This window comes from Ailuropoda melanoleuca, chromosome 1 (genome assembly GCF_002007445.2).
Source record: "Ailuropoda melanoleuca isolate Jingjing chromosome 1, ASM200744v2, whole genome shotgun sequence".
Taxonomy (NCBI): Eukaryota; Metazoa; Chordata; class Mammalia; order Carnivora; family Ursidae; genus Ailuropoda; species Ailuropoda melanoleuca.
Genome location: NC_048218.1, coordinates 168,260,721 through 168,282,294, shown reverse-complemented (window position 1 = coordinate 168,282,294; position 21,574 = coordinate 168,260,721). Strand labels below are relative to the sequence as shown.

The following is a 21,574-nucleotide window of genomic DNA, read 5'->3' as shown; positions in this document are numbered from 1 at the left end:
ATGGACCCCATGCAGCTTCAGGGTCCTGGGGGACTTGGGACGAGAAGATCTTGGAGCAGAAAGGGAGAAGTTGGTCTATTTCCATTAAGAAGGTGTGTGTTTTGAATGTCTGTGGGGAGAAGTCAGAAGTGCCCATTACACAGAAGTTTCTGGCATCCTTCTGGGAACACTGGTGTCTTCAAAGCCAAGTGTTTGTTCCAGAATCATTTGCCCCCAGCCAAGCCCCCACAACCCTCACCACCCTAAGCAAGATGTTTTCAAATAGCCCTGAGGGCCTGTTCTCACCCAGCATGGGGATGGTGACACTCTGGCTTTCCTCCCCAGAGCCAGGAGGCAGCTGCTCATCCAGGGGAGCCCACGCCCTCTTGGTGGACCTCAGGATCTCTCTCCTGCTCTTTTCTTGGCCTCCTTGGGAGTTGCCGGATCCATGTGACCTCTCCGCCATTGTGAGAGAGTAATTCAGCAAACTAAAACATAGAGACAAACAAATCAGACCCAATGAGTCCACTTTCAAGCTTGACTCAGTGAGAAGGAGAAGCCAGAGTGCTAAGAGGCCACCACAGTCTTTCCGGAGCCTGGCTCATGCACCCAAGCCGAGTTCCCTGTCTCAGTGAGGAGAAGTGGCTCCGTCTCAATGGAGAGGCAGCTGGAGACTGGGGACTAATGTGGCCTCACCTGCCATCAGGCCACATTCACCCTCTGGTGGATCCAGTCGGGTGCTCTGCTACGTGGATGGAGAGCAAAGAAACTGTGGACTGGGGGGGGGGGCACTCCAGCCAGGAAGAAAGATTGAAAGTACTGATTAACATAATCAGTATCTTTCAAATTTATCCAACAGTTAACATCTGTAAAAATATTTTTAAAGAACCCAAAATGTAAAAAATTAGGGCTTTGGCAACAGATCAAGCTGGACGAGCCTCACAAGCCTCACAAGTCTATGCTTGTTGGGTGGCCTTGTACAAATTTCATAATCTTCCTGCATTCTCTTATTTTTTAATGGGGTTTAAATTATACTGAGTTTTAATGACTGTTGACCTCAGTGGAGTACTTATGATGTGATAGATTCTATGCTGAATTCTATACGTCCATTATTTCATTTAATTGCCGACAAAGGAAGCAATCTAATTGCCACAATTTTATAGTAAATTGAAGAGCAGAGGGGTTGCATACCTACACAATAACCGGCACTCAAAGCCCGGCACTGGACTCCGAGCACATTCCCGTGATTCTTAAGCTAAACCATCCAACCGGCAGGCCAGTGGGGACGGTTAGAATGTTAATAAATATATTATGCATACGGCGCAAGAAATCTTGACCACCCTCGTTATCTCATCTAACCTTTATTAATATCTTTATGAGGCTTGCAGAGTAAGAGGAGGAGGCAGAAGCTTAGAGCAGCTGAGTAAATTGTTGAAACTCCCTAGATTATTAGGACATTAAAAACGAGGGTCTCCCTCTTATTCATCAATGTGTCTCCAGTATTTGGCTGAATTCCCAGCACAGAGTAGATGCTAAATGAATACATATAAAACTAAAGTAGCAAAGCTAGGGTTTAAAACTACACTTTCTGACTAAGTTCTTTCCAGGGTATCTACTTGAATTTGCATTAGTTTATTCTTCAAGTTGAGAGCACTTCAGCAGCATGTCTTACGCCCCTAAACTCACGCGTAATCACTGGTCACATGACTTAAACCACCATTTCTAATCAGTGTTTAATCAAGGCAAGCCTTTCGGATTTACTGTAAACATTTGAATATTTTCATTTAAGGATAGGTGAGCATTCTTGCTGCATTTGGCCGTGAGAGTTTCCTTACATGCTTTGTACATTAAAATTCTATAATTCAAATGAAATATAAATGTACATTTATTGTTACAATAGTAAATTACTGCAAAAATCAATGACAATTGTAATGACTGTTAATTTTATGATTAAAAGAGCAAATACTAAGAAATGTCAATTATTTAAAAATTGTGGCAAAGGGTGGACAGTTAACATCTAAATTCCCAGTGAGCCGTTGAGTCAGCCAACTTTAGAAAGTTAACTTTTGGAGGGTGCCTGAATGGCTCAGTCTGTTGAGCTTCTGACTTTCGATTTTGGCTCAAATTGTGAGCTCGGCTCAAGTCAGGTCCTAATCTCAGGGCTGTGGGATCAAACCCTGCTTTTGGGTCAGCAGGGAATCTGCTTGAGGTTCTCTTTTCCTCCCCCTCTGGCCGCCCCCACCCCGTCACCCACACGGGTTCTCTCTCTCAAATAAACAAATAAATATTTTTTAAAAAAGAAAGTTAACTTTCAGAATATCCTCTGGGAACAAATACATGTTAAATAAAAATTTCGATGCTAACACAAGACAAAAATAATACAGTTAAGATTATAGTTCAACCTTTATAGGATTATTTGGTATAGAATTTATAACACTAGACAAAATAAATTTTAAGAATTGCATTTGATTTCTGGCTATTTAATTTTACACACGCGTTGGATCTTTTGAATAAAAAGGGTCCTCTTTGGTAATGCCATGCATCTTGCGTGTGTATTCAACTCTGGCAATGCAAAATTTCACAAGGAGGGAAAATCTCCAAAATCGTGCTCAACAAGATTCATGGAATGTCAGACTCAGTAAGTGCTCAGGGTTTGAAGAAAAGAATAACGTATTAATGGAAAAATAAGGTACCCCAAAAGAGTCTTCTCCAGCAACCTCGGCTCAAAGTGCTGTCCTATTTAGCACAAAAGATTCTGCTCTGCGGTGGAAGCAGGAGCTGTCAAGCAGCTGACATCCTCAAATTGCCGCTTCTGGACTACAATGTCCAATTTTAACCGAGCTACCACTTTTTTTTCAAATAGAACACTGTAAAAATCATCAAAGTTTTAGATGGAAGTGCGGCTTTATTGGTCCCTCCCCAAACTTCCGTTCTAAAACGGCATGTTTGACCTCAGCTGCCAGGCTTGCCCAACCAGCGAGGATACGTGCCCTGCCAGCTCGGTTGTAGTTGGCTTTAGAGCAGTAAAAAGCCTGCCAAGAAAAGTGGGAACCCTTGCTAAAGGCGAGGGTCAGGGACCAGTTTGTAAAGAAAAACTCTTTTGTTCCCGTCTGTTTTAGCGGATGCCTTTCCGGTTAGTAAACAAATCTGCTTTGGATTCTCTGATGCCTGGGTCACCTTCCTTTGGCATCCACTGGCTTGAACTGAAGTGCAAAGGGACACGGATCAGGTGGCAGCCCTGAATTGCCCAGGGGACTGATGGGGCAGAAGTTTTGGGATGTGGTCTCTGCTGAATCCTTCAATTAACCTTTTTATCCCCAGGACCATTTGGAATAAAATTCTTGCCAATGCTCACTTGGTCCAAAGTGAATCTTCATCCGAGATTATGTTGCCATCTGTGTCTGAAGGTCCCTTCCCTTTCTTCAGATCCTTTGTATTCTAATTACAATGCCATTAACCCTTATGCATATAAAGAACTTCCTTTACTGTGGGACATTTCTTACATTATCAAGTTTAATTAAAAGAGGATGAAAAACAATAGATGCACTAAGAACTGAATTTTGTAAAAACAAAACTAAAGCAACGTGTACTGAAAAGAAAAAAGAAAAGGAGAAATGTACTGAAATGTTATCAAGTTTTCAAATTTTTTAAAATACTCAAAATGAGAAAAAAATTGGTGGTGTTATATTAATTTTACATGACATTTTCTTTCACTTAAGCAAATGCAGCTATATATGGGAAGCTTTCAGCCCACAGTGAAATCACAGAATTTGATACTTTGATACTTGAAGCAGCGACAATGGTTACATTCTTGTCCTCTGGGGTTATTTAACTTTTTTCACCTCTATGCAAACAGGTCCTCTTGCCAAACAGCTTGTTCATACTGGAGAATAGGGACTGTGTATTATTTATCTCTGTGTTCCCCATAGATCCAGCACAGAACCCTGCCCAGGGTAAATAATCTGTAGCTGTAAATTGATTGCTTATTTGGTAAAGGGACACCAGCTGGCTTAGCCAGCATTCTTGGTTCTTATGTGGTTAAAAGAGTACGTGCTTTCAGGTCAGATAACTCCAGATTTTAATCTCAGCTCTGCTGCTTTTCTGACATCTCCTTGGGGAAATTTTCAAACATCTCTGCTAATCTATTTCTTCATCTCTGTAATGAGTATGAAATAACCACTTCATATGGCCATTGGAAAAAATTAATGAAAAAAATATATAAAATAATCAATACCCGTATTGATCAGTGTTTATTTTCCTTCTTTATGTTGCCTCTCTAGGTCATTTTCATGTCAATGTCTGACAGGATTAGGAAAAGAATCACCAATCAATGTAACAGTTTGGTTCTTTTTCCATAGGAGATAAATCTGACACTCATAGTTTGTGGATAATCTGTGTCATTTTGAGATTACTTAATTGAAATAAATGTAGTTGGAAAATATGAGAATAAAAAATTTCTGTGACTATGAGAATGCAGATTTACCTGAGACTAGAGACTCATATCAGAGTTTGGAAATTCCTTCAACTACAGTCTTACTTTCAAGGTTATGATTGATAACTGTAGACCGTAGTTCTACCCTTGGCTCCACTTCTGAAGGAGACCTGTGGTCAAGAAGAGAACATCATAACGGGAAAAAAATTCCACAAGCATTCTGGGTCCACAGGAATCTCACCACCGCCATGTCTCTACAATGGATCCTCATCATTACCGCCTCTGTTCAAGCCTTTCATCAAGATCTCAAATTGTATTCAGGTTTGCCTTGCTCCCCTCCATCTGCCGTATACAATGACTTCCCCCCAAAATTTAGGAGAAGTCTACATAGAACCATATGCTCCAGGAAGACCTGTCCCTTTCCCGGCTGTGATGTCACTCATAGAGGTTTAAAAGGGCAGCCTTGATAGCCCCTCATGCTCTCAAAAAGATGATTGCCATGAGCCTCAATATCATTCGCTTCCCTCCACAGATTAAGAGACCAGTCCTGGGAGGCTGACACTTTAAGAGAAATGATTCACACTTCTTACTGTAAGAGACCATAGGACTAATCCCATCATGCCCTTGAACCCTGCTCATGTGGTGGTGGACATTGCCTCATCTGGCCCAACCTCCCACCTTCCCCAGGTGCTCCCAATGCCTGTGACCTCTGGAATTCATGGACTGTCACCTACCACATCCCCTTTATCCTAAGCTCTTCACTGAATGTCCCTTCGTCTCCTTTTTCTAATTGAAACCTGAACATGGCTTCCTTTGCCCCTCTCTCAGACTGTGGCTTTTTCTTTCTCACCCATTGAGTCAGGACCATAACCTTGGAGATGGTATAAAGTTCCTCCATGTTCCTCACTGATGCTTTCAGATCTTGTTTCCTCTCTCCTTTGAAGCATAAACTATCAGGCTATGTTGTCATCAACATCCAGGACATTTACCCTCGCTTACTGAAAATGGAATGGTATTTCTGTCATCCTCCTGGAAGATTTCATTGTCTATCTGGATGACCCATCAACACCTGACCACTCAGTTCAATAATCTGCCCACTTTCAACATTCCTTCTCTCCACTCAATTCCCATGGTCATGCTTCATCACTATAAATGAACAACCTCCAAATTCCCAATTTCAAGCATCCCTTCTCACCTCTATTCTACTCACAGACTTTGGACACCATTTTTCCTCCTTATTGGATTGTTCCCTTTAGCTTACAACATGCTATAATGTCTCTCATCTTAAAATAATCCTCCTTTGACCCTTCAATCTCTCTCCAATGCCTACTCCTGTTTTCTATTCAACTCATGATGATACCTGAATTCACATTTCCAAATCTTAGAATAGAGGACCTGAGCTTCAGAATGGGGTATTCCTAGTTACTTGATATCTTCACTTGGATACTTACATTTTTAACTTAATATGTGCCACCCCGAATTCTTTACTCTTTCCTTGACTGCTGCTTGATCCCCTATATTCCAGTGTTCCCCATCTCAATAAATGTTGCCACTATTCAGGCAGTTGCTCAGGCCGAGAACTTATGAGTCTTCCTTAATTCCATTGTTCCTTTTCCATCTCACATCAAGTCACTCAAAAGAGGGTGAGAGAAGGGCCCTTACAATATATCTCACATTGACCTCCTCCGCTGCTGTCAACCTGATGTGAGTGCGAGCTTGTAATCTTATTTGGATCACAGCAAATGCTCAGAGGTACAGCACCATCTACACCTCCCACTCTCTTATTACCCACCCAAATCAGTATGCTAACACTTAACTATCAGTTCTTATCATTTCAGAATTTCAGTAGTTGACCACTTCCTCTTAATGGAAACAATCTTTTCATTTGTTTTTTTAATACCATGCTCTCTCAGATTTCCTCCTATCTCATTCAAGGCTTTTTTCTCAAGATCTTTTGCTGGCTTTTCTAAATTTTTTTAGAGTGGGGCAAGGGGCAGAGAGAAGGAGAGAGAGAATCTTAAGTAGGCTCCATGCCCAGTACAGAGCCTGACACGGGGCTTGATCTCACTACCCTCAGAGCATGAACTGACTTGAGATCAAGAGTTAGACACTTAACCGACTGAGCCACCCAGGTGCACCTGGCTTTTCTAAATTTTAAGTGTTCTGCACCTCAAATCTCAGTCCCTCTTATCTCCTCTATCTACATGCTCTCCCTATATGAGTGTGGCTTTAATTGCTCCTCTGGGATCTAATAGTTTAGTTCTAATTCTGTTTAACCACTGTGGGATTTTTTCAGGACAGAGATCTTAGCTCTCATATCATAGTCATAAGAAAAAGGTACTCAGTATATGTTTGCTGAATAAATTACTGTTTAAATGAATGCCAAAAAGGAATTGAGAAATATCAATGCAAATTTGGTTATGAAGTCATTGATAAAACTTTGATATTCAGCAATTAAAAAATAGGTAGAAAGTTAAAACTTGCAAGGAATACCTATATGGTATCAGGAAACAATGTAACCTGAGTTAGAAAAGTGATCCGATTATATACAGATACATATATATTTACACACACACATGCACATATATATCAATATATATTCAATTATATATATACATATTGCCTGCATTTTGAAGCAAAATTTTCTGGGTAATCACCTGATGCCCACTTCCACTATTTCAACCAAAAGTATCTGAGTAAATACCTTCTTTTATCTTCCCCTACGTGACTTCTAACAGCTAACACCAGATGAAAGATCTTAACTCATCACCAGGGAAACAAAATGTAATTTATTTTAATTAATCAACAAATAGTTCATTGGTTGTATGACATTGGGCATGTGGTTTCAAGTTGTCTTGGAATGTAATTTCCTCTTGCATAATATGAGAGAATTGGATGAGATGAGATGATTCCATACGACAATTATTCTATTTCTAGCCTCCACATAGCCTATTAGTTTGACCAATGGAGCTCACGTTTTAAAAATATTTTAAAGCTATGTCCATCAAAACTATACAAGGGATAAGAATAAAACACTGTTCCTATTACTTGGAAGACCACTCAAAAACTCAAGCAACAAAGCCAGGCCAGAATGCCCTTCTGCTCTTCCTCCCTGTCCAAGTATCGAAGTCCCATAAATATGGGCAAAGATTTCCAAGTGATTCAGTAAAGTAGAGGCATATCCTAGAGAAGAGAGCGTTCTGTCAACACTCTGCTGGGAGGAACGCGCAGTCTGTGATGACTTGCTCTGTGGGTGGCTTCCTCCCACCGTGAAATATGTGAAGGGTGCTCTCTCCTGCCATTTAGGAGCAAGCTGGATTTAAAGACAAGGCAGTTGTGCCCAAGTTGGAATCCAGAATCAGTTCTCTCAGACTTGGAGTTTTCATCTTTTGCTGGCGAAATAAGCAAAAGAGTATTAAGAATATAGTCGAGAACCATACATACAGCTTCCTAGAAACTTGAAAAGCCTTTGAGGCTGGGAACTTTGAACTGACTGATTCACCTACCGCAAGCCCTGTTCCGCTCCCTTTCCAACTTTAAAGAGATTCTTCTTTCTCAATGATTCTTTCTTTTCTCATTATTTCTACTCTTGTCTTCTCAGCATTTGCCTTGCCTCATCCTGGGGAAGGAGAGTGAGAGGATGTGGGGCTATCTCCCTTCACAATCCACGTTCCTCCGTGTACCCCGTGTGCCCCGTGTGCCGGATGCTCAGAACTACTTGTTGTTTTCAATGTGCCCTTCTCTCCGCTGCTACTGGGTGCAGATCCCTCTGCTAGTGCTTTTCTCTTTGCTGGACACCATTTCACTGAGTTCAGCCAGAACTCATTCTGTAGAACTTTCTCCTTATTACTCTCCACTCCCATCCTAGCCCACTTCTGGCACTCATAGCAAGCTGTGCAACTCCTTATGATAGCACTTTTCACACTCAAGCAGTTTATTTACACTTCTGCCCTTCCCACTCAACAAAATGGACCCCCTGGAGGCAGGGACCACGACACATTTTTTAAATATCCGTGGCACTGAGCCTAGACCATGGGTAGTAATGGGTGATCAGCCATGATTGTTCTGATACTGGACTCTTGTCTTTGCTCTCAGGAGACATCAGAGACAGTACTGTGCACTAGTCATTCCTCATTAACGTGCACTGTATGCATGAACTATTAAGTAAAATGCAATAATAGTATCCACTAATTCAATTCGATTAAATATTTTACTGTCTATGGCATACAAAGAAACTTACAGCTGATTCCAAAAAATAGTACCTATTAACTATATATTGTGAAGTGGAACATAATATGCATTTTAAGAGAAGTATAAAACAACTGTTCTCAAATATCAAAGGAGGAAAATGTTCACTTAGGGACATAAAAAGGTTTCTTCGAAGGGGAAGTATTGGCTCTGGCTCTTGAAGATGGGTAATGGATAGGCAAACATTCCAGAAGGGGGATTAAAATGCATGTGAGCAATTATAGCATAAATTTCACCAAAGGGCTATTCAGCAGTGGATTTGCAACAATTACACAGATGTTCCTCGATGTTAGCTTACTGAAATCACAAGTCATCTTATCTGATGGTGTGATGATTAATTTTATGTGTCTACTTGTCTCAGCCAGGGGGTGCCCAGATAGCTGGCTAATCATGATTTCTGGGTGTGTCTATGAGGGAGTTTCCAGAACAAATGAGCATTTAAATCTGTAGACTGAGTAAAGCATATTGGTCTCCCCCATGTGGACGGGAATTATTCAATCTGTTGAGGCCTGAGGAGAAGAAAAAGGTGGAAAGAAACTTCTCCTTTTCTCTGCCTGACTGTTGAGTGGGGACGTCAGAATCCTCGTGCTATAGAACTGGAGTCTGCACCATTGATGCTTCTGGCTCTCAAGCTTCAGACTCAGAATGGATCGACACCACCGGCTTTTCTGGGTCTCCAGCTTACCCATGGAAGGCCATGGAACTTCTCAGGTTCCACAATTGAGTGAGTAATAGGTAGGTAGATAGGCAGATAGATAGTAGATGGATAGACAGATTGATAGATTGATAGAGAGATGATAGATAGAAATTTCTCCCTTTCTCTCTCTCTAATTAAATATATGTAGTTATTTTTATATTATATACATATATACGTACTGGTTCATTTCTTGACCAATGCAGATGCCTATTTCTCATACAAATACTCTTAGTTGGGCTCTATAATACCTTTCTTCTATACACCTTTCCTAATATCTTTTAAAAATGACTGGTCAAGCAATTTGCTTTAAGATTTTCAGGTGAAGGGGGCACCTGCGTGGCTCAGGGGGTTAAGTGTCTGCCTTTGGCTCAGGTCGTGATCCAGGAGTCTTGAGATTGAGCCCCGCATTGGGCTCCCTACTCAGCAGGGAGTCTGCTTCTCCCTCTGACCCTCTCCCCTCTTGTGCTCTCTCTCTCTCTCTTTCTCTCACTCTCTCTCTCTCAAATAAATAAATAAAATCCTTAAAATATAATTTAAAAAAGATTTTCAGGTGTACACATCTCAAGTTTAAAAACATATTGTTATATAATAAAAATTGCATCATATTTCAGTCCAATGAGAAACTATCACAATGGTTAAGTTCTTGACTACAAGGAGAATGTGTTCCATCCAAGAACACACAGAAATAGCTGGTAGTGAGGAGAACAGATCAAGATTTAAGCCAGCCCCTGGGTCTAAATCCTCTTTCCAACCTGGATTATTCACAAAGGCACATTCTAGCATATTCTTTACTCCTCTGACATCAAAGGTGTCATCATCCTTGCTTTCCCACCATGATCATAACCATAAAATGTCAGGGAATGTAGAGAAAGAAACAGATATTATTCCTTATAAGTGATTATGAGAAACTGTCCTGATATTACAACTTTATACCTATTGATTATGTTGAGAAGACAAATGCTATCCCAGATAAAAATCTGCATACGCAGAAATAGGTTATCTATGCTTTGTTGGAAGGATTCCTGCATTAAGGCAGGTAGACTTTATATTATTTCTTAGAACTGTATGTGAATTTAGAGTTATTTCTAAATTTAAAAATGGGTAATATACAAAGCAAAAAAAAAAAAAAAAAAGAGAGAAAAAAAAAAAAAAAAAAAAAAAAAAAAAAAAAGAGAGAGAGAGAGAGAGCCCTACACAATTCATCAAAGTAAATTCCAATAGTGTTGAGGATTTAATGTGAAAAAATGAAATAAAAATAGTCCTAGAATAAAATATTGGTAAACGTTTTTCTAATCTTGAGGTGGTGAAAACTTGTGGAGAAATGACAGCAAAGGCAATGAAGGGAAATCACAATGGATTTAACCAGTTAAAAGTTTAAAATTTCCTGTGGCAAAAATAATAAAAATGTCAAAATGTTAAAAAAATCTGTAAAAATACTGACAGTATATGTGACATGAAAGACTTTTATATCCTTGATGTATGATATGTAATTATAAATCAATAAAAAAAAAGGACACATGAAAGTAGAAGCAATGTAGCGAGGCAATGCAAAAGCAGGAAATCAGGGTGCATGGGTGGCTCATTCAGTTAAGTGTTCAACTTTTGATCTCAGCTCAGGTCTCGGTCTCAGGGTTGTGAGTTCAAGCCCCCTGTTGGGCATGGCGCCTAGTTTATAAAGGGGGGGATCTACGAATGGCTAAAATATGTAAATGTAGTGAACCTTATTAATATTCAAGGAAATGAAGACTAAAAAGACAATAGGTTACCATATTAGATTCTCAGAAATTCCTTAGTGTGAGAACACCTACCAGGTGGGAAATTGACATTCGTCATTGTGGAAATATTAATTAGTGAAACCTCGTGGATAGCTCAGATGATATGTACTAATGTCTAAAGGATGCAGACCTGTGGGGAGACGGGAATGCCAACAAATAATGATAGAAGGAATACAGAGTTGGAAAATCATCCTCTGAACTAAATCGCAGTAATAAGTACCAGTGAAAATGACACACAGGTCCCCCTAGTTACAATAGGATATAAAAATAATTTCTTCCTCTTACCTCAGAAACATTGCTTGAAATGGTATTCACAACCTAGGGGCAATAAACTAAGAATTTTGAGCCTAGAGCATTCCCATCCCCTGTGTTTTTAACCTTTCCCTGTTAATGGCAGCCACCCAGGCAGTCATGGGAGTGCTGAAATCACCCAGGCCAGAATCCATGACAATTAGATTGCTTACCTTATTGCTTATAGTCTTTCTTCCTGGGCATCACCCGGTCACACAGCCGCAGGTAAAGAAGTTTCAGATCATGCCACAGCCGTACTCGCATTCCAACAGACAGAAAATGAGAGCAAAGGACGGATACCCTTCCCCCCCACAGGCTGGAAACAAACAAACAAATGGTTAAGAACGACTCTACCAGAAGAAAGGAATTTTGGCACAGAAGTGGCCCTTGCAGCTTGCTGTGGTTGTTCTCAGAAAGTGTCTCTTCCTCCTTGGACGCCTTCCTGTCTCCTTGAGCATCACAGCTGCTAACACTAAAAAGTCCTTGTGACCACAGTACTGCGACCAGGTTTTCTATCTGCTCCTGCTTAGAAGTTAGACATGGAAAGCCAGGGCAATGTGCTTGCCAAAATCTACAGTCAGGTTGGGGATAAAGATACAGAGTGGTTCTCTCTGCTCTACCCTCCAAGAAAGGAGTTAGAAAGTAGTTGGAAATGGCCGGAGTGATGGAGTGATTAGTAACAAGTCCTGGACTCAGGGGCGGAGTGCGAGGAAGGAGTACAATGGCTCCCGTTGTGTTTCTATTTCTATGAACCCTCTGGCTGTTCCTTTAATGCTCTTGACTGTTGGCAGTAACCTCAGGTCTGAATGCAGGGCTGGAAAGTACTTCACTGAGGAAGTAAAGCAAACTTGTCTTCATTTGGTTACCATGGTTATGGTACTGTGTGTTACCAACCCAACGATTTGCATTGCAAACCATCACTGGAGATGAGGACGGGAGAACTTGATATTCCAGGTGGAGAGACTCAATTCCCAGGAAGTTCTATTGGAAAGTTCAGAGGAAACAAAACATGAACATACACATGTATTCCCAAACCCATAAAGAAAGGGACCAAACTGTCAGGGCTAACAGTCAGTCCTACCTTACGTGGGATTTCAGCATCTATGAAGAATTTTAATTGAAAGATCAGACAATTCCACTTCAGAAAGGTAAATAAGCACAGTACCAACTTCATTTTAAAAAAAATTAAATCTCACAGTCACATTCACCGTGCATTCTTACAAAGGACATAATGCTAGAGAACTCCCTACAAATTATTCTGTTCTTGAGTCATGCAGGACAACAGTTCTTTTCATTTTGATAAGCCGCATTATCAGCGTTTGGAATGATAGGAAAAGACCGTGTGCATTTCAAATGATATTTAATTTCAAAAAAACCAGGAACCCCAGGGATGCCTGGGTGGCTCAGTCGCTTAAATGACAGACTCTTGGTTTCAGCTCAGGTCATGATCTTAAGGTGATGGGATCGAGCCCTGGGTCAGGCTCTTTGCTCAGCATGGAATGTGCTTCAGATTCTCTCTCCCTCTCCCTCCTGCTCTCTCTCTCTCTCAAATAAATTAATGAAGGCTTTAAAAGAACAACAACATGGGGCGCCTGGGTGGCACAGCGGTTAAGCGTCTGCCTTCGGCTCAGGGCGTGATCCCGGCGTTATGGGATCGAGCCCCACGTCAGGCTCCTCTGCTATGAGCCTGCTTCTTCCTCTCCCACTCCCTCTGCTTGTGTTCCCTCTCTCGCTGGCTGTCTCTATCTCTGTCAAATAAATAAAATAAAAAAAAAAATCTTTAAAAAAAAAAATAAAAAATAAAAGAACAACAACAACAAAAACCAGGAACCCCAATTGTAGAAGTGAAGGGCTTAGGTTGTCTTCAAGGGGAATGAGGGGAAAGGCCTTATTATGTCTCCCCCCGACCTGCCATGACAGCTTGTGAGTTCCTCTGCAGAGCTCCTAGTGTCTGTGTGCAAGATGTGAATAGCCCTGTAAACCGGCCTTGAACCTAACCTGGGAGATGTCCCTTGTCTCTTAGGATTTCTTTCACCTCTATACGACTAGTATCTGAGACCTTTACTCTCAGGAGCCCAGCAGTCTCTCAAGGTCTGAGGTAATACCGCAGTTTTCTGCCTGTGGCGCCCACTGCCCGCTTATCCTTTAGAAGACCCGAACGTCTACATCACTTGTGAGAGTATGGCGGTCTTGGACCAAAGCTAATTGACAAAACAGATTTTAAGTGAAATATCATGTCCAGAGCTACACTTAGAAGATGAAATCCCTATTTTAACAGTTTTCATCTCGGAAGATTTTTTTCAAACGTGATTTTTTTAAATAAAAATGGGCATGCAATTACATCCACAAAAAACCCCCCTCAATTACCCTTATTTTGATTAGCCATTAATTACCTATGTATTTATTCATGTAGCTCATTTATTGAGAGGTTGCAGTACACAGGCATGGAAATCTGCATTTGAAAATAGGAGAATAGGGGCGCCTGGGTGGCACAGCGGTTAAGCATCTGCCTTCGGCGCAGGGCGTGATCCCGGCGTTATGGGATCGAGCCCCACATCAGGTTCCTCTGCTATGAGCCTGCTTCTTCCTCTCCCACTCCTCCTGCTTGTGTTCCCTCTCTCACTGGCTGTCTCTATCTCTGTCAAATAAATAAATAAAATATTTAAAAAAAAGAAAAGANCTTGTGTTCCCTCTCTCGCTGGCTGTCTCTATCTCTGTCAAATAAATAAATAAAATATTTAAAAAAAAGAAAAGAAAAAAAAAAGAAAATAGGAGAATAGGAGCCTATCTAAACATAGCGCCTAGTAGAATGGTCTTGGGAAAATCAATTCCTCTTCAGAGTCAGTTAAATCAGAAAAAATAATGTGTACATCACTGAATTAAAAAAAAAAAAAAAACCTGGGGCGCCTGGGTGGCTCAGTCATTAAGCGTCTGCCTTCAGCTTGGGGCGTGGGGATAGAGCCCCTCATCAGGCTCCCTGCTCCGCTGGTAGCCTGCTTCTTCCTCTCCCACTCCCCCTGCTTGTGTTCCCTCTCTCACTGGCTGTCTCTCTCGCTGTCAAATAAATAAATAAAATCTTTAAAAAAAAATTCTTCATGAAAATTACAGAAGATACACTATATATCAAAGTCTGTGAAACTTTGAAACTGGCACTTGATAACCAGTGCATTGTTACTCTAAGACCAGTCTCCCAGATAGAACACTTCCTTCCAGGTCTGTCCTTCAGCCTACAGAATACCCCTCAGCCACAAATAGATACTTAAGTATCTATCACTGCCTCAGGGAGGAGGCAATAAAGTAGATCAACATGACAACAGAGTTGCTAAATTTTTTTGGAGAAAAAGAGAAACTGTTATGGGAACTTATAGGTAGAGCTCTTGAACCAGCTTTGAGGGTTTGGAAAAAGCATCCTGGAAAATACCAAGTCTAAGCCTGGTCCTAAAGGAGAACAGAATAGTGGAGGAGGTGAGGGAGAAGGGACATAAGCTAAAAGGTAGAGTTTCTCCAGTTAGAAGGGAGGTGAGGGTAGAGCAAAAGTGAGATTGGAAAAGTGATGCCATCCATTTTCCATATTTTCAATAAATAGGTCATTCTCGTGGCCTTGACTTCTTTGGATTTACACAATAACTTGTAATGGAATGTCAAGGATAAAAGGAAAATGAGACCCAGAAAAGCTAAGTGATTGGACGGTTTTGCAAAATGAATTTTTGGTACATTAGGCACTAGAACTAAGGCGTCAGGAATCCCCTACGTAACACTTCTACCATTAATGGGTCATCCTGGGAAAACAGGCTAAGAGAAGCACAGTTTTAATGTCTCCCCAATCAGGTGAGCTCATCTGTAAACCCCTTTGTCTGGGGTAGCCTTCTTAACGTGCCAGTAAGAAAGGTAAGCCCATAGGTTCCAAATGGGGTGGGAGGAAGGGAGAGGGAACAGCATGTGCAAAGGCCTTCAGGCAAGAGAGAGAACAGTCCACTTGAGGAATTGCAAGAATCTAGGTAAGGCTACTGCAAAACCTATGGAGAGTTACTTGAAGTGATACAGCTGGGGAGAGAAGGAGTCACCAGATCATGAAAGATGTCATATGCTATTGAGATGTTTAAATTTTATTCTGAGGATAGTGGGAAGTGACATGATCAAATTTATATTCTAAAAATGTTCTCTTGCTTCAATATGGAGAATGGAATGATTGGAAGGAGCTAAACTAAAGATGGGCGGCTGGAAGCCGGGTGAGATATAATGGTGATTACAACCATGGCCCCAGGATTAGAGATAAAAATGTGAGTAACTTAGGACTAGGTGGGAGAAAAAAAATCAATAGGTTTTATTAATTGCCCACTATGTGGGGGAAGAGTGGTTAAAGATTTTTCTCAGGTTTCCAACTTGGGGAAGTGGTCAATACCATTTCTTTACTGAGCAGGGATTACAGAAGGAGGAGTAAGTTTATGGAGGGATCTAGTGTGTTTTGTTTTGCAAATGTAGTTGGAGGTTTCCATGGAAACACTGAGGGGAAGTGTCAGTGTGCAGTCTGGATACTGAGTCCAGAGTTCAGCAGTGAAATCTGGGCTAACATACATATGCAGCCACAGAATAGCTCCTAATTGAAGCCAAGGTGACAGATGAATTTACTAAAGGAAGGAGTCTGGTAGTGAGAGGATAATATAGACCAAGAAGATGAGGAAAAGGGTTAAGAATGTCAAAAGCAGAAGCAGGCTTGGGAGCTCTAAAGAACTGAAACCTTTGACCTACAAGAGAAGCCACATTATAATCATCAGGTTGCTTGGAGCGGAGAATAGCGTCAGATGTATTGTTGAAATGTCTACTGGGAGTAAACTCTCATAGGGAGAGACAACAGACAGTTGAGATTTTTAGTAAAAGGGTTCTCAAACCTGAATGAGCATGGGAGTTCCCGAACCCCAGAACTTTTTAGTCAGTCAGTAGGTCTGGGGTGAAATCAGAAGATCTGTATTTTTTCCTCAAGTTTCAGAACAACTCTGATGTTGTGAATCCCAACCACAGCATTTCAGAGTCATTGTTTCTGGCTAGTGCATCCTTTCTCCCGATCGAACTCTAACCAGTTTTGCTTCTTGTCATTGTTCTACACACACACACCTCTGCTATTATTAAACATTAAAAAAGACATACTGAAGGCTAGAAGTGCTACAATTCCCACTTTCACCCTCAGAAAACTCTTATAGAGAAGTGTGAATGATGATGGTAGTGGTGGATTAATGCTCAGAGACGGAGCATGGAGTAGGGAGAGAAAGCTTCAGCCTCCCTAGAATCTTTATCAGACCCACATTCTTTACTAAGACCCATTGAAATGTTTCCTGTTTTATGAAAAAGGTTGTCAACATAACTTCAAAGGTATACCCACTCTCATTTCGAGCCAGTCCTTCCCATATAGGAATTCTATATTTAGCAGTTGTGACAAAAATAAGATGATAAGATGATGGTAATGATGGCCACTATTTATTATTGACTTGTGCCAAATCCCACACTAAAAGCTTTACAAGATTTTCTTACTTGATTCTCCCAAGAAACTTAGGNCTTAGGTGGAAGTCTTTTTTTTTTTTTTTTTTTTTTTTAAGATTTATTGCAGAAGGAGAAGGAGAGAGAGAATCTCAAGGAGACTTTCCACTGAGCGTGGAGCCTGACGTGGGGCTAGCTCCCAGGACCCTGTCATCATGACCTAAGCTGAAGTTGAGTGGGATGATTAACCCACTGAACCACCCAGGTGCCCCAAGGTAGAAGTCATTCTCATTCTCATCTGGTAGGTGAGGAAACTGAGGTTCACAGATATTAAAACAATCTGTCCTCAGTCACACAGGTCATATGGATAGAGACAGGCGACAGACACATCTAGGTCTATCTGACCCCTAAATCCATATTCTTAATAATTATATATATTTCCAGAGCTCAAAAAAGAGTATGCAAACAGTTTCTATATACCTTCCAAATTATTAATTCAGGGAAGGAAAGCATATTTTTTTCAGAGATGTCAGTTTTCCAAGTAGATTTAGCCCTAGGCTCATCAAGCTGAGTCAGAGAAATGGTTGTCATGTTTGCTGAGAGTTTCTGTGCAGTTCCAAGAACCTGGCTGAGCAGGGACAAGAGCTAAAGTAGGCTTTCCTTCCTTCCACATTTATGCAAAGGCGCTCCAGTTCAATAGTTTTGGACATTCCCAATGAGCCAGAAACTTATGAGAAAACATAATCTCCATGTACAGTACAATTAAATGATGATTGGGACTGATTTATAAGTTAGTAAGCTACAAAAATAAATGGGAGGCAATTCTTTCCTAAGTAATCTTTAACCGATAATATGATAAATCTAGATGCTAAATGCTTATCATGAGATTAAGTGACCCCAAATAGCTCTATATTCCACTAGATGGATGCTAAAATGGGATTTCATTTTAGGAAGACATTTAACAATGCTTATTATATTTTAGCCCTTAGAGCTAAATTTGACACATCATGACTTCTCAACAAATATTTGGTATTCATTCTCATCTCAATAAATCCTGCCAAGTCAATTCAATTTTTCTATAGTAAAGATCCAAATTAAAAGCTGCCTCCGCTATGAAGGAGACTCCCCCTCCCCATTTTACTCTCATTTTATTTATGCTAGTCCCAGAGCACTTGCCACATTGTGCCTGCTATTGGACCACTGAGTCTCAACTGGAACTGATTTTGCCAATGGGACCTATGGCCATATCTGGAGACATCTTTGTTGTCACAGTGGGGTGGAGGATGCAAATAGCATCTAATGAATAGAGGCCAAGGATACTGTTCAACATGCTTTAATGCACAGAGCAGCTACCCTCCCCCAACAACAAAGAATTTTTCAGTTCTGAATATCAAAAGAGTGTTGAGATAGAAAAACTCCATATTGTGCAAAAGAGAAGCATAAATTGCTTAGGACTTAGGGCCCCAAGTGCTTAGTTCCAGCGCTGGTTTCAATGTGCACTCTATGTGAGACACTGTGCAGGTCTCAACCCCTGAGACTCAGTATTCTCACAGTAAAATGCAAACATTTATTTCATAGATGCTTCCTCACAAAATTAATGTAGGTATTCACTGCAATAATGTATGAAAAAATCTTTAAACTGACTATAATCATGTTAGATGCATTGTGATTTGTATGTATGATGACAATAATAATAATAATCATGCAAGCAGTTCGGATACATAAGTGTAGAGCTTGGTAATGAAGGAAGCTGGATTTCAAATCTAAATAGAATCTTATTAATTTTAATTTCATCTCAACAAGTATTTATTGAGCAACATCTCTGGGCTAACTTTCTTCTAGGTACTACAGTTATAAAAATAAGGCATTCTCCCTGAATTAAGGAGCTCTGTTTTTAGGATGGAAACAGAGAGTCATAAACAAAAAGTTATAACACTATGTGAAATAATCTAAGATAACAGAGGATAGGTGAATAAAGGTTTTTTGGAAGCAGAGCAATTCAAAATATATTTTAAAAGTTTATGAGCTGCATTATTGCTGGCAACAACAACAAAAACCCTTTCTTTACTATCTCACTTTATTGATCCCCATGGGGGAAAATGTACATTCCTATGACTTAGATTACTCACTCTACAGAAGATGAAAGTTGGTAAAAAAACTGAAATTGCTTTTTAACAATGAATATGTTAAATTTGACCATATAGGAAAGTAACAAGATAGAGGCAGCTCTCTAATCTTTACTCCTGAAATGGGACCACTAGCCATGACTCAAAACAGCTGCATGCACTGTGAATTACCTATCACTGTAATTGGGGTATAAAATGCTTTCAGAATGCAAATGAATGGTATTTGGGGAAAGTTTACTAGGACACTCCAGGCAGTTGGATCACATCCCATTTACTGTGCTCATAGGAAATAAATAACTGGTCAACAAATGTCTGATAAACTGAACCAGTGTGACATAGTAATATAGGAAGTGGGCACTAATTTTACTCCTTCTCTACTAAATCACTGCATGTTTGGTTGGAAGGGAGAATACCAAATATTCAGAGACATTTCATAGAAAACAGTAAGTGGAGTCATCTTGCCTACACATTGTCTTGAGAACTGAAAAATATCAGGATCATTGAAAAGCTGTTACATGAGTGACATATACTTCCTACATTGTCCCTTGTCATATTCCTTTCCAGGAAAGTATTCAGATTGTCCACTCTAGCGGTTCCAAGCCATTTTAGTCTAAAGAGTTCTTCAGTAGTTTAAGAAGAACCATCACACTTACAACTACCATTTCTGTCAACGAACCTCACAAAGTAAGAAAAAAGCCCAGGTTTCTGACACAATCCTAATGAGGGGTAGTGTATGTGTTACTATTTCACAACAGAACACACTGAATATGACACAGTTTGAGAGCATCTAATATTCCTCATGGACGCAGTTCAGGAAAATCTCATATTTTTGTGGGCTTTACCTCCAGGAAACCCACCAGGTCCTCACAGTGAAGATGTAAGCAAGATCCCTTCATGGTTCTGGGAGAAGGAGAGGAAAAGTAATCATTATGAAATATGTTCAGATCCTTCACCCCAGCAAAGGCCTACTTTTCAAAGTCTTTGCCAGACCCTTACCCAGTTGTGGAAGAGCGTTTCTCCTATATTAGACCATTTTAGCCTTGTCTCACCTAAGAATAAAACTATGGTCAACAGTGGTCAGGGCTCCAAGGAAATAGACTGGGAATGCTGCTGTCAGGTAGGGCAACTGTGGGCAGGAGGGAAAAGGTTATCCCACTGGAGAAACACTTGTGAAAGTCACAGCCTTAACACATAGGCCATTTAAGACTGAGATCTAATCAGAAGATTATAGAATGCTTCCTCTCCCCAACATTTAACCAACACACCAATGGAGTTTCAATATAATAATAGTGGATTACAGCTGAAAGAGTTACAAGTCTCTGTCTTTATCTCTCTTTTTTTCTGAGGAGTTACTTAGGGAAGACCAAAGTCAAAATAGCAGCCAAAAGGACAGTAAAGGAATTTGAAACTTTTGGTACCTAAGGCTATAGCAAGCATTACACATAGTCCAATCCCTAGTTAGATTAACATAAATTCTCACACCAGAAGCTATTTACCTCAGTTCCTATTACCTGCTACAACATGTATGACTTTCAACAAAAATTTACAAAACATATCAAAGGCAAGAAAAAACACAGTCTAAAGAGACAACACAATTATTAGAACCAAACTCAGATACGACACAGATGTTGGGATGATCAGATGAGTGTAAAATAACTATGATTAATGTGGAATAATGGAAAGGGAATAATGGAAAAAGTAGACAGCATGCACAAAAAGATGGGTCATGTAAGCAGAGGGATGGAAATATTAAGAAAAAATCAAAAGGAAGTCTGGAAATAAAATATATTGCAACTTATCAAATAAATAATAAAATCTTAAAAAATATATATTGCAACAAAAATGAAGAATGCATTTGATGAAATCATTAGTAGACTTGCACAGCCATGGAAAGAATCAGTGAGCTTAAAGATAGGTCAGGAGAAACTTCCAAACCTGAAAGTCAAAGAGGAAAAAGAATGAAATCTAAAACAGAACATTCGAGTACTATGGGACAATTCTAAAATGTGCCATATACAATTTTAATATCAGAAAGAGAAGAAAGGAGAACAGAGCAGAAAAAATATTTAAATAATAACTGAGAACTTTCCAAAATTAACGATAGACTCCAAATCACAGATTTAAGAAATTCAGAGGGCACCAGATAGAACAAATATGAGAAAGCCACACCTACGTATATCATTTTCACACCATAGAGAACTAAAAACAAAAAGAAAATTTTGAAAGGAACCAAAGGAGGGGAAATATACCTAGAAAAGAACAAGGATAGGAATCACAGCAGACTTCTCGCCAGAAGCCACAGAAGAAAAATGAGAGTGAAGGGAAATATTTCAAGTATTGAATGAAAAAAAACCCACCAAATTAGAACTTTCTATCCAGTGAAATTATCTTTCAAGTGTGAAGGAAAAGTAAAGACGTTCTCAGAAACACAAAAATTGGGGAAATTAATCGCCTGTGGAATTGTCCTGAAACAAATGTTAAGAGAATTTCTTCAGGTAGAAGGAAAACGATGTAGGTCAAAAATTTGGATCTATAAAAGAAAAGAGGATCATGG

General features: G+C 40.0%; 1 protein-coding gene across 9 annotated transcripts in view; it reads right to left on the bottom strand.

Moving 5' to 3' along the window:
• The window catches only part of ITPRID1 (ITPR interacting domain containing 1), a 138,324-nt gene extending 126,313 nt beyond the window's left edge, over positions 1-12,011 (bottom strand). For all 9 annotated transcript variants that reach the window (XM_034670055.1, XM_019799697.2, XM_019799698.2 and 6 more), the window contains exons 1-2: positions 11,596-12,011; positions 286-467 (exon numbers count right to left, since the gene is read on the bottom strand). In XM_034670055.1, the coding sequence (XP_034525946.1) occupies positions 286-445 (160 nt within the window). In that variant the 5' untranslated portion in view covers positions 446-467; positions 11,596-12,011. The remainder of the gene's footprint in view (positions 1-285; positions 468-11,595) is intronic.
• Between the last annotated feature and the right edge of the window lie 9,563 nt (positions 12,012-21,574).